The sequence below is a fragment of the Grammomys surdaster genome, unplaced genomic scaffold, assembly GCF_004785775.1.
Source record: "Grammomys surdaster isolate TR1022 unplaced genomic scaffold, NIH_TR_1.0 125956, whole genome shotgun sequence".
Taxonomy (NCBI): Eukaryota; Metazoa; Chordata; class Mammalia; order Rodentia; family Muridae; genus Grammomys; species Grammomys surdaster.
The window spans coordinates 704,521-718,137 of NW_021620775.1; the positions used below are offsets into that span (position 1 = coordinate 704,521).

At 35.2% G+C, this 13,617-nt stretch overlaps 1 protein-coding gene across 10 annotated transcripts in view; it reads right to left on the minus strand.

The window, feature by feature from the left end:
* Nucleotides 1-13,617, minus strand: part of Dlg1 (discs large MAGUK scaffold protein 1) — a 193,860-nt gene that overhangs the window by 98,230 nt on the left and 82,013 nt on the right. For 3 of the 10 annotated variants that reach the window (XM_028753795.1, XM_028753794.1, XM_028753796.1), the window contains exon 1: nt 8,390-8,623. The exons of the other annotated variants lie outside the window; for them this stretch is intronic. In XM_028753795.1, coding sequence (XP_028609628.1) covers nt 8,390-8,623 — 234 coding nt within the window. Of the gene's footprint in view, nt 1-8,389; nt 8,624-13,617 lie in introns of those variants that run through there. 10 annotated transcript variants of the gene reach the window in all.

Here is a 13,617-nt window from a genome sequence, read left to right on the forward strand (position 1 = left end):
TGTGGGGGATGAACAAAATCATGTGACTATCAACACAGATTCTGAAATGGACTTGAAATATGTCCGTCTTGTTTCCTGTCATTTTGTACATAGAACAGACACTAACTAAAGGTTCTTTCTGCATGGCTGGGTGGGCACACCCAATCAGAAGTTTTCAAGGCATTCTATTTGCCAATCTTAAAACACAAGTTTCAAAGTGTAAAAGTGCACACACCACACTCCCTCCACTAAGAAAAAGAAAACAAAACAAGTGCCCATCCCCCACCTCTGATGACAACTAATGCCCTAATGCTGGCCTCTATGAGAATAAACCAATCTTTATAGAGTTTCATCTCTTTCCTTTTCAAACTGGACCTCAAAGTTAGCTCCACGTTATCCAACATCCTCAGCAGGCCTTGACAACGACCCAAACACATATGGCACATGCACACACTTATTCACATTAAAAAAAAAAATCCCCTGCTGTCAGATATGATGGCCAATTATGCAACCTTCCATAAGACAGGACCACTGTTTTTGTTCACTAATTTCTATGTAACTGTAAAATGATCACATCAGTCGGTATACTTAAAAATATCTAAAACAAGGTGGTAATTATAGACTACTGTTTTCTACATGATCTCAACAATTATTTTTACCTTTCTCAAAATTCTAAAATTATGTAATAACATTGTTGGGGATTATAATATAGCAAAGGATCTTTTAAAATGTGTTTTAATGATACAAATTTAAGTTCATCACATGTAGAGTATAGCACCTCATATACTTTTTCTTTTTTTAATTTAATTTATATGTGCAAGTGTTCTGCTTTGGTGCATGTTAGTGCACCACATGTGTGCCTGGTGCTAGTGCTTTCATGTTGTTGCTTTTGTCTTTTGAGACAGGGTTTTTCTGTGTAGCCTTGGCCACCTTGGAACTTGTTATGTAGACTAGGCTGGCCTCAAACTCAGAGGTCTGCCTGCCTCTGCCCTTTGACTGCTGGCAAGTACACCACCACTGCTAGCTAGCCAGTGCTCTTGACTGTTGATCCCCTACACACACTTTTTTCTCAGAGGGTTTCTAACATACTTTATCTTACAAAATCTTTGGTGTAGATATGCCAATTTTTACCATAGTTCTACATAAAGTTTGTGAAAATAATATTGACCAAATCATACTAAGAAGCTCCATGCTTCTCTTCAATCATTATATTAAATGGAAATAAGCATCTATAATTATTTATTATTTATTCAACTAATATTTATCAATGCATCCACTATGCCAGGCTCTAGGAATATAAAAGAAACTGTACATCTTTATAGGACCAGCCTATGAAGCTTACAGTTCAGCAGATGACAGTGAATATAATTCTTAGAAGAATAACACTGCTTGAAACTAAACAAAGGAGCCCAAATGGAAGCTCAATAAGCCTGAAAACTGTAGGGATGTGGCTCCACTCTTTTTCAGAGGTTTATTTTAAAATTGACTTTAAAAGTTAACTTTTAAAATTTACTCAAATATATTAAAATATGTAAATGTGAAATGTATCTCTCTTAGCCTATTTGTCCTTGACAGAAGGGCCAACTATATCCAGACATTATATAGAAGCTGCACAGATGAAAACTTACATAAAAAATTTTCCATTTAGTTCTCCCAGACTAAGCCAATCTAAATTTAAGATAGCAAGTTTGTATTTTTTAATAGACTTTAATTTTCAGACCAGATTTAGGTTCACAGAAAACTGAATGTTGAGTACAGCAAGTTCCTGCATACCCTTGGCCCACATATGTGTACAGCCCACCCACTCAACCCCCTGCACCAGAGTGGTATATTTGTTACAACAGATGAACCTATACCAACCCACCATTACCACAGAGTATAGTCTATGCTGGGTTCACTCTTGCTGTTGGCCATTCTATGGTTTTCCAAGCACATAATGGCATGTATCCACAATTACAGAATCACACAGAATAGTTTCACTCTCCTCTTAAAATCCTAGGAATCATATGTTTTACTTTTTGACTTTCCCCAAATGTCACAGGGTTGGGATAAAATGTATAAAGCCTTTTCAGATTGTTTTCTTTTCAGTTAGTAATAAACACTTACTATTCCTTCCATGTGCTTTGTGGCTCCATCTTTTGTACTGTTAAATACTATTCCATTGTCTGATGCATGTCTATTCACCTACTGAGGGACACCTTATTTGCTACTAGGTTTTGGCAATGATAAGCAATCACAAACACCCATTTACAGTTTTCTCTGCACAGAAGTCTGTAATTAATTTGAAGAGATTTTAAGAATTATCACTGCTAGGTTGTATGGTCAATGATGTATTTTGTAAAAACTTTTTTTTTTTTTTTTGGTTTGGTTTTTCGAGACAGGGTTTCTCTGTGTAGCCCTGGCTGTCCTGGAACTCACTCTGTAGACCAGGCTGGCCTCGAACTCAGAAATCCACCTGCCTCTGCCTCCCAAGTGCTGGGATTATAGGCGTGTGCCATCACCGCCCGGCTTTGTAAAAACTTCTATTAACTATTGTAAACAAATACTTTTTGTGTAGTGTCTGATTTCCAAAGTATTCTGCCTTACCAATAATTGGTTCTTAAATACTAAACACATATATGTGTGCTGTAAAAAGTTTAAGACAAATAGAAATCTAACAATAGTATTCTTGTGAAAGGGTATTTCCAAAGATGAGTCACATTATTAATCTTACAAAGCTCATGGCCTTTTGAGTGAAGAATTAAGAAATAAATGTTCCTGCCCAAAGCAGCATTTTGTGACCAGTTAAACAGACTATGTCTACCCTTTTATCTTGGAAACTGCCCTACTCTTTATTAGAGTTGGCATTTCTGCAGTAGTTTTAAAAGACTGTCTATTTACTTGTTATATATTCCAGTTTAGTGCAAAGGAACCACATTACTAAATATAAACAGCCTCTCAAAGATAAAGATTATTCCTTCCTTCTTATCTGGGACCAACTTTATGAAAATGTATGGATAACAAAGTTGGACTCTAGGATACTTCAAGAAGAAGATGCCTTGGTAGGAACACTGACACTAGTTGCCTAGTTGTAAGTCAGAAGTAAATGGATATAAACAGGCAATCATATGCCTGTTTGCCTAGGAAATGTGTATTTGTACTGGTTGTCCCACTTTAGTTATTAATAGTACCCTCTCTCCATTTAAAACCTATCAGAGTTACAGTCACCCCTACTGTGAGAAAACCAACCCACCCCACCCCACCCCCCCAGGTGATTTCTTCCTATCCAGTGGGACAAGTAAGAAAGGAATTATCAGTAGAGGATAAGCTTAACACTAAGCAGCACACAAATGTTTCACGGAGAGATTAAGACAGCAACAAGACAGACAGAAATCTGTACTAGCTCTCCTGAGGACAGGTTGATTTGTCTATTTCTTCCCTCATTCGGTAATTTTTTGTTGTTGTATTTGCTATGTTGCCAATGTTATGGAAACTGAGGATTAGCATAAACATAAACAGAAAATTCTACCACCAGGGGACTGCCAGGCTAGTAAAAAAAACAGATTCTGAACTGCACCTGTACTTACTAATATGCACACACTCACACACACACACACACAATTAAAAATAAATCTTTAAAGCCATAAGCTTAAATAAAATAAACATTATAACAACAAAATCAGTCTTATGTAAATACTCTGAAGAAAATTATAAAAGTAAGATGAGACTGATGTCTATAGGAAAGGTATCACCTAGACAGGTGAGAGGGAGAGAGCAGAGAGAGAAGCCTATCCTAAACCAAAAGACAACGGATTCGCTGTTATCTTGAAAGTGGAGCAAAAGAAAAGAAGGTAACCCCACAGGTTTTGTCTTTAGATTCTCAGCATACATAAGAACAGGAAGTAGGTTAAAAATTCTCTCGTGGCTGACGCATAGCTCAGTGATAAAAGCATGCTTATTAGCATGGGCAAGAACATGTACTTTCTATCAAAGACCACAACAATGATAAGAAGAAAATGAACAAATGAAAAATTTAAAGTTAAATGAAAACAAAGAAAGTCAATAATAATGATGAAAAAAGATAAAATTATCTTTTATGCTTAAACACTGGATAAATAGGAAACTATGGCTACAAAGCCTCGTGTACAGGAATTAGCTCTGAGCTAAAGACAGAAGTCTTGATGATGATGGCACAAGACTGACTGGACAAGATTACTTAAAAACACACACAGACACACACATGCAAGAATTCAAGACTGTACCCTTATTTAGCAATAAGAAAAAGGAAAACACTCCAAAGGAAAGTGAAGCTGGTAGAATGTTAGGTCAGCAGCCAAGAGTCAGAGGTGAAAAGACTTCAAGCAGTAATCAACTGTGTTAAAATCATCTGTCTGGCAGGTCATGTGAAGAGGAACTGGCCAGTGGATTTGATAAAGTACAAGGAGGCGTGTTCAGTTGTTTATGTTAGTGAGAGATGTTTCAGCTCATGGAACTTACCTAATATACAGGAAAAGGCAAACGACAGTGAAGAAAAAAAGGTGTCTGATGAGGTATTGAATAATCGAATGGGAGAGAAGGGCGAGCTTTAGGAACAGACAGTTCACTTATTGCAACAAGCCAGAACACAGAGGAAGATTATCAACTTAGAATGATGCTAGAAACGGACACTGCAGGCTTAATGGGCAGTTTCTAGAGCTGGTGGAGAAGGCAAAGCTGCATACTTTGCATAATTTATATTTAGAGTATAAATGCTTCTGATAAAGTGGCGGGAAATGGAAGAGAGTTGAGAGTATGAAAAAGTTTGAGCAAGGTAATGAGGGATGTATACGTGGCAAAAGACAGTAAAAAAAATCATTGGTCCCTGGATCTTAAGAGGATTAAAACTCATAGTGGAAGTCCTGAACAAGTGAGCTGAGAAGAAAAAGTGCTAGTCATGTGAAATGCCTGGATCAGAGGTTTAAGTGATATGGTGAGTGGCATTGAAAAGTCTTGAACACTGTATCATTTGAGTAGATCATTCAAGTGACAGAAAACCCAAGATCCCTATGGAAAAAGATATCAAAAATAGAAAAGTTAAGATTTTAGATAGATTATATAAGGACACTGAAAGGCAGTAAGACTGATTATACAAATAGTGGGCAGAGCAAAGACATCAAGTCAGTGCTCAAATACTCTGCAAGTCCCAGTGATTAAGAGAGAGTCAGACACCCAGAAAGGGGGATAAAGAAAATATTGACTAATGATACCTGGGTCTTCCTGGTGGAAGGTTTTAAAAGATGAGTGACTTGAGATTACAATACACAGGCTTTTTTGTTTTGTTTTTTTCAAGACAGAGTTTCTCTATGTAGTCTTAGCTGACCTGAGATTCACTCTGTAGACTACGCTGGTCTCAAACTCAGAGATCTGTCTGCCTCAGCCTCATGAAATCTGAAATTAAAGATGTAAACTACCACTGGCCTGGCCCCAAAAGCAGGTTTTATAGTCATGAACAAAGAAGGAAGATAAAGTATAGTCATCCACAAACTAGTAATGACATCAACTGCATCTCTTGGTGCCATGGTGACTAGTGACAGGAACAGGAAGAATGATGTTGTAAGGAACCAAAGAAAAGGAATGTTTGACACTGCTTATAAAGTTTTAAAGAGTGTGTGTGTGTGTGTGTGTGTGTGTGTGTGTGTGTGTAAAAACTATCTAAAACAAAGACTATTTGCAGTACGAAGTCTCTGAAGAAAAATATTATAACAAGGTAGACTAATTTATGACAAATATATCTTAATAATAATTAAAAAGTTCCCTTTCTCAACTCACAATGTAAACTTCTGAGGCAAAACCAAATGAATGGAGATAGAATGTCTCAACATTTTTATCACTATTGGTAATGACTAAAGGGGTAAGGAAATCAGGAGGACTAGACATTTGTGTGCCCTGAGGAGAATGTGAAGCAAAAGAAGAAAAGGCAAGACAAAGAAATGAGGCACTGTGAAGAACTACAGTTATTTCTTCATGAAGACTGTGGTATATTACAAATAACATTCCAGGGAACTGAAACAGACGTTAATTCCACAAACATTTAATGAGTGCCCAAGCACTTGGTATCTTGTAGATCTTTATAATTATTTGATTTCCTTAGCATTCAGAATATGATGACTTCCTAAATGTTCCAGATACAACATGGAACTTGGCACATAATCTTAGTTTTGAACATAAATACTTCTAACAGACAAGCACTTAAAATGAATCTGTAAGTAAAATTTCTTCTCACTCCTAGCAGGATGTGTTGGGAATCAGAGTAGTAATTTGAGATAATTAAAATTTAATTTAGTAACAATCCCCAATTTGGTAAAGTATAATATAACCCAGTTAAAGGAAATTTAGATTAAAAGTTAAATCTTCCTATGAAATCTTTAAAAAGTTCATTTCAGATAACAACAAAACAGAAGATTCTATTTACAAACCACAGTATAGAATATATTCATAATAAGTACATAGTATATGCTCAACAAATTATGAAATTTCATTCATCTACTTTGCTCTCTACAACAATATGTAAATTCCTTTGGTGTTACAAAATAAAATTGCCAAGCCTGAGTTATTATAAAAATGTTCTCCAGTGTTAAATAAAGTGCAATCATGTCTTTCTCAGTTCTACTATATTTTATCATATAAAGCAAACTCCAATAAGTTATAATTAAGAAATTGAACATATAAATTATACAACTCATCAGTTAGAAAAGTATATGAAAGAAAAGTGAAATGTGATTACTCCAGGAAAAACAGAAGTGAAAACCTCAGACCTAGGATTTTCTACTTTCAGAGACAAACCACAAAGGTAATGAAAAGGCCAAGAGAAGTATCAGTTAAGAGGTTTGCAAGAGAAACTATCTCTTCAGCACATAGACACTACAAGGGCCAATTTTGGGGGAGAGGAATAATGGTCAATGGTGTAACAGGGGATACAGCAATTTTAGTGTATAGATTCCTGTATTCTAAGTCTATGCTTTGAATAGTTTTAAGTATGAACCATTGGTCTTTCCATGTTTATATCCTTAAGACGAATATCAAATATATTAATATGTATATATACATGTATACAGTAGTTTATTTATAAAACCATAAAGACTAAGATATATCTTTTTATTGCTATTAAAATACTATTTAATATTAATCTATAACAACTAGTAGCACTAACCTTTAATCTTTTCATCCTTTTATGATCAGAAGCAGGAAAAAAAATGCTTAGAGCAGTCAGTTTTCCATTTAAGAGTCAGTCATTACATTTCAGTAAGTTCTGGCTGGAAGAAAGCCTGGTGCCTATATATGTAATTTTATCTTAAGCATATACGAAATAGGTAGAATTTCTGACTTTAGAAGTTGATAACTTACTACCACAAAACACTGTAAGAAAATTCTAGTAACCAAAACAAATAATCAGGTTGGCATTTATATTTATATTTACTATGCTGCTTCTAATGAGTGAAGAAATAATCTTTAAAGGAAATTTATTTTTTAAAGGCCCAAAAGATCATATATGAATCTGTATACATATTAAGAATTACTGATATCAAAGGAAAAACCATTCTCACTTTGTTCTTAGACTATTTTTTACCTTTTTATTTTCACTAGTTAATTGACTTGCTGCTAAAATATATTTTAAAATATTAATACTTCCTTTTGTGTTCTTTTATACCAAACTACAAGCATTTCATTCAACTGTTTATTTTTGTTTCCTATAGTCAATATTCATTTCCCCTTAAAGAAAGAATTTTATGGGACTTTTTAAAAAATTGGGGCTTTTCATTTTTGCTAACATCTTTAAAATTTGAATGTGTTAAAAATATTCCATGACTATGCAATTGTACAAGTTTACCAATTCCAGATTATTCTTAGACAATATATATTTGTAAAATGTATATTCATTAATCTCTCAAATAAATAAATTCAGTAAGTAAGATTATATATTATATTAGCTAAGTATGTTACCTTTAAACTATTCTCCAAACATTAAAAATAAAAATATTTAAGCTACCTTTTGTTTCTTACTATGCCTTCCTAAGATTATCTACTAGCACACAAAAATAGGTAATTTTCTTTTGCTCAAACATCATTCTTCCTAACATTCAACACTATCTAAAAATAAGATGAACATTAACTTGTATTTTAACTCACATGTTAATGACTTTACATTTTTAAAGAAATCATTTAGTAGAATCTGAGACTGTTTTGTTTAGTATTACATAACATAAGGGATAATGTTTTTCATTTCCCCTTCTGTGCTAAAGACCTGCATAGATGGACTAAAAACATAAAATTTCAATGCCAAGATAACAACACAGTAGACTCATTTTTAATAATAAATCTGCACTAAGACATTCTATCAAAGCAAATATGAACATAAATATACTGAAAATAATTTCAACAAGTGGCATGTTACCTGGGTGGAGCTGGTGGCTACCGAGATGCAGTCAATAAAGCTGTGTCTTCGAGTGAAGAATGCAACTATCTGCTGCCAGCGTGAAGGTTCTGGCTCAGCTTGCAGTTCATCTGACGAGCCCTTTTTTGCCCAGTGTTTCTGCTTAGGGCCTACTGAGCCATGGCTAGAGCTAGCATTGCCTCCTCGACTGGCGCGAGAGTACAGAAGTGTGTTGTTTCCGAAAATGTAATTCATCTCTGCAGCCCTGCAGGTGGTTGCCAAGCAGTCTTACTTCTCTACCAGCTGCTGAGTGGTGAATGATCGGTGAAAACTGCAGCTAGAATTACAGCAGCATCACTTGTAGATCAGGGAAATAAAAACCTCGAGAAATGATGCTCATTTTCTCTGCAGTTTCTTCCTATGACCGAGCCTGTATCTTCCTTCTGTACCTGTTAGCTGTATGGTGGCTGAGTTTATTTTTGCAGACAGAAAAAGACGACATAAGGTGGATTTCTTTCTCGTGATTATTTTTTCACCAGCGTCTGCAGGAACCAAAAGCTGTTCTTTTGTTAGCTGATAACTAGCCCGGACTGAAATCCAGGAAGTGAGGTCGATGAGCAGGTAAAGAAGGATGTTATAAACACTGGGCTACCAAGACCCTTTGGGGATGACTGATTTAATGCATTGGATGGAGAAAGCCCAGGTTACTAAGTTTCAATCAGCATAGAGTAAAATCCAATGGCATCTTCACTGCTTACATAAATTATAAATATGAACTGAATTCTAAATATAAGGTTTCTTTCTGCTAACAGCTCTGATTGATAAGGTAATTTCATTAAAAGAATATCTGCTATTCACAAATTTTGACATTAGAATGAATCTCACATTATTTAGCATTGGTTTTCAAATTGTTTGAAGATACCATGTGTTGAATTCTGAGGATTTAATGTTAGGGAAATATTTTTATAATATAGCAAAATCACTTTACATAGTATATTAATTTCTAATGTTTTAATTACTGAGTCTAGAACAGATTAATCAGCAAAATACATTAATGGCCACTGGAACTTTTATGATAAAAAGAACTGCTAAGGAGTAATCAGCACTGTCCTAGTATACAATAATCATTAAAATTACAAGACTGTGAGTTTATAACATGCAAAATAATACCAATAATTTCTTTTATTATAAAACACTGCATAAATACTACTCTGGCCCATGATGTAATGCTGCTTGATTTCTAAATTAATGAGCATTTTTAAAAAACTCAATTATACAAAAAAAAAAAAACTCAATTATTTTTTTCCTGTGTTTTTTTCAACACAGTAGTTAACCTTAGAATTGCCTGGTATTTAGTAGAAAAGCTTCAAATGTTTCAGTGTATGTGTATAAGCCACATATATGTAAGTGACCAGGAAGGCCAGAAGAGGGCATCAGATTATCAGGCACCTTGGAGATGGAGTTACAAGTATTTGGAAACTGTCTGTTATGGGTACTTGAACTAACTCAACTCAGGTCCTCTGGAGTAATAACACATGTTCCTAACCACTGAGACATCTCTCTAGCCTCTACGGAATGCTAGTTAAAAAGTTCCCTACATAACTTTTAACACCCTCAAGTTTAAGAAGCAGATTCTGAAGTATAAGCCATGCTATGCTGTATTAGTATATGTTACAATTTATGTCCATTAAGAAAGTATATGTGAACAAAAGTGGTAGTTGATAATAACTGAATCAAGTTTTAGTCCTGTATGAACACATCACACACTCCAGGCCCAGTCACGAGTATTTTTCAGATATGGACAATTTCTATCTTATCTCTGTACTTTCAGGCAAAAATTAAATGTAACCCATTGGACATAGTATTACAAGCCACACCCTTGAGTCCACTGCAAATCTGGCTTAAGAAGAAAAAATGGCCATACTATCTCATTGAAACCTTACCTAAGACATGTCCCCAAAGAGCAGAGAACCACATGGGATTCACAGGGATAAGACACTTTCCCAGAGAGATTAGAGGAGAGTTTGGTGTTTATTTCCAAAAACTAGGAAACCAGCTTGCAAACTGTGGTTCTAGTCTACTTATGTTCAGTAAAGAAAAATATAAAAACATAAAAAGATGATACAGATCTAAGAATCCTCTTTGAAAGAAAGAATAAGACCTCCTGAAAACCAGTGTTGTTATGGTCCAGGTATTTAATAAAGAACTCATTAATACAGTTCATATAGATAGTATAGTCATTAGTTTGATTCCAAAACATGTGTCATGATCCATATATTCTGACAAAAAAAAAAATCAAACAAAACACAACACTCTAGTTTTGCTACAGGCCTTGGTATTATGGATTATGACAAGGACACTGAATACAAATGCTAAATGCAAACCTCCTTCTTCAAACTGCAAACAGTATCAATACAGACACAAGAAGAATCCTTCAGTATACACAGACTCATCCTAGAAAGTCAAAGAGCTTGGGTACAGTTCAAAGTTGAGAGATCACTCCATTCTAAGTTCTCCAAAGCACAACTAAATATGCTGTAATACAGAAATTTCCTATTCAATTTATTTACTACACAATTTCCAATTTCTCAAAAACTTGCTCTATAGAAACAATATCTTGTTATCCAAAGAACAAAAATCTAGGATCTATCCAGGTCATCGACTGCACAACTGTACATGCACACAAACAATGTTTATCAAAATCATAACTAGATCAAGGGATGCATTTTTGCTTTATAGGAACCTTATTTATTCCACAATAGAGTTGAAAGATTAACCCCACTAAAACAAAATTTAAGTTCATTATAGAAAAACCTGGAAACCTTGTTTGAAATACTGAATAAAACTAATATGCCACCTAAAACAATCAACAAAAACAATTGCTCTTAACCTCTTAGGAGATAAAGAAATTAACATTAGGAAAAGTTAATTAACATTAACTTTTCCTTTAAAGTATCCATATGTTTGTATTACTCTGTGTCTGCCATGTGTGTGCTAGAGAGCCTCTGGAGGCCAGCAGAGAGAGCTTTGGGCCCTCTGGAGCTGGAGTTTCAGGTGGTTGTGATGTGGACACTGGGAACCAAACTCAAGTCCTCTGGAAAAGCACCAAGTGCTCCTAATTACTGATCAATCTTTCCACTAGAATTCTAACCTCAATAACTGGAGAAAGATTTAATTTAGTAAAGCAAATACACGTACACATACACATATATGTGATGGCTATTCTTGGTTGTCAACTTAACTATATCTGGAATTAACTAAAGCCCAAACCGCTAGGCACAAGTGTGAGAAAACTTCCTTGACTAACTCATTTGAAGTAGGAAGACCCATCTTATATGATGGCAGCCTATATAAAGAACATGGAAGAAGTAAGGTTCTGTTCTTTGTCTGCTTGCTCTCACTTCTAACTGGAAGTTTATTCCTTCTTTGATATTAGGGCCTACTTCTTCGGAATTCTGATATGCACTAAAGACAAGCTGAGATATTGAGCCTTATGAACTGAACGACTATTGGATTCTTGGACTTTTTGTCAGGAGACAGCCATTGTTAGAATAGCTGGACCATAGCTTTGTAAGATTATCTATCTATCTATCTATCTATCTATCTATCTATCTATATAATGTAAGACTTATTTGTAAGATATATATATTTTTGTTGAATCATTCAGCTTTATTTACAGGACAATGGGGACAGAGTTGTTGAGCACAAAGGTCTTATGAGTCAGTACTTATCCTGAAACATAAATCCAGCATTTGATAAGAATTATGGATACTGGATACTCGAAATGTACTTCCCATCTGTAGGTATAATATAGGATAAACAACATGTAGTCTCAGTGGCTCAGTTTGTAAAACAATCTTTTAAGTACAACTTGTCTGAATTTGTTCGTTTGAATAAAATAAACAGATCACTGTTAGTTTTATTACATATTTTGAGGTCTATCATGTACACATCAATTATTGTTATATAATATATATAAATATTTATCCTAGCAGTTGTTTCTCTGGAGAACCTAGACTAATACAATATACATGTATACAGACACACATATTGAATCAGTGTTTCACTATGTAGCCCTAGCTGAACTGCAACTCCAGGAATACCTTGAGCTCATTAAGAGCTGTCTTCCTCTGCCCCTAGAATTAAAGTGCTGGAGTTAAAGGTGTGCACTATACCCAGCAAAGTATACATTTAATGGTCATTATGCAAAACTTGAGTATCATAAGCTTAGGAGTGTAATATATATTTTATAATACAGAACATTTAAACAGAAGTAAAGATAGTTCAAAATTATATAGAATAGGTCCTCGATTATTTGCAAATGTATTTCCAAACTTACAAATAAACCCAGAAGCCTTTAGGTATAATTACAATACCACATATTTAGCAATCTTAGTGGACAAAGAATGCTGTTTACTTAGAAAAGTGAACACACACTCACTCCCTCTTACAAACACACACGCGCGCACACACACACACACACACATACACACACACCCTCCCTCCCTCTGCTCTCTCATGTAAGTAAATCCATTCTGTATGGGCACCATCTAGTGGCCAAACTGTATACAAATTATATGGTCTTAGTTTAAGGCCACCCCAACAAGCAATGGGAAAATGTGAGAAATTCTTGGTCTGGAGGGACGGCTCAGCGGTTAAGAGCATGTACTGCTCTTTCAGAGAATCCAAATTAGAGTCTCAGTGCTCACATCTGGTAGTTTATGATCACCCCTAACTCCAGCTCCTGAAGATCCTCTGGCTGTGTGTGTGTGTGTATGTGTGTGTGTGTGCGCGCACACGCACGCGTGCATAGGTGCCTGTGTATGTGTGTGCATGTACAACCTGACACAAGCACACATACATTTAAAAATAAAAAATTCAATGTATATGTTCTATAGTTATAAAAATGAGTTAATTTCAAATTACATATTATTTACTTGAAACAGAAAGTATGTTCTTATAGCATTCAGTAAAAAGGACTATATTTGATTCTAAACTTTCTTCTGTAAGCCCTGTTTGATAGTTTCTGAAAAACTGTAAAGAGAAACTATGTGACCGTGACTACCTTTTGCAATATTCTCACTACTACTGTGTGAGATGTATGCAAGTAGAAAATGAATCCAAGACGGGCGTTGGTGGCGCACGCCTTTAATCCCAGCACTTGGGAGGCAGAGGCAGGCGGATTTCTGAGCCTGGTCTACAGAGTGAGTTCCAGGACAGCCAGGGCTACACAGAGAAACCCTGTCTCG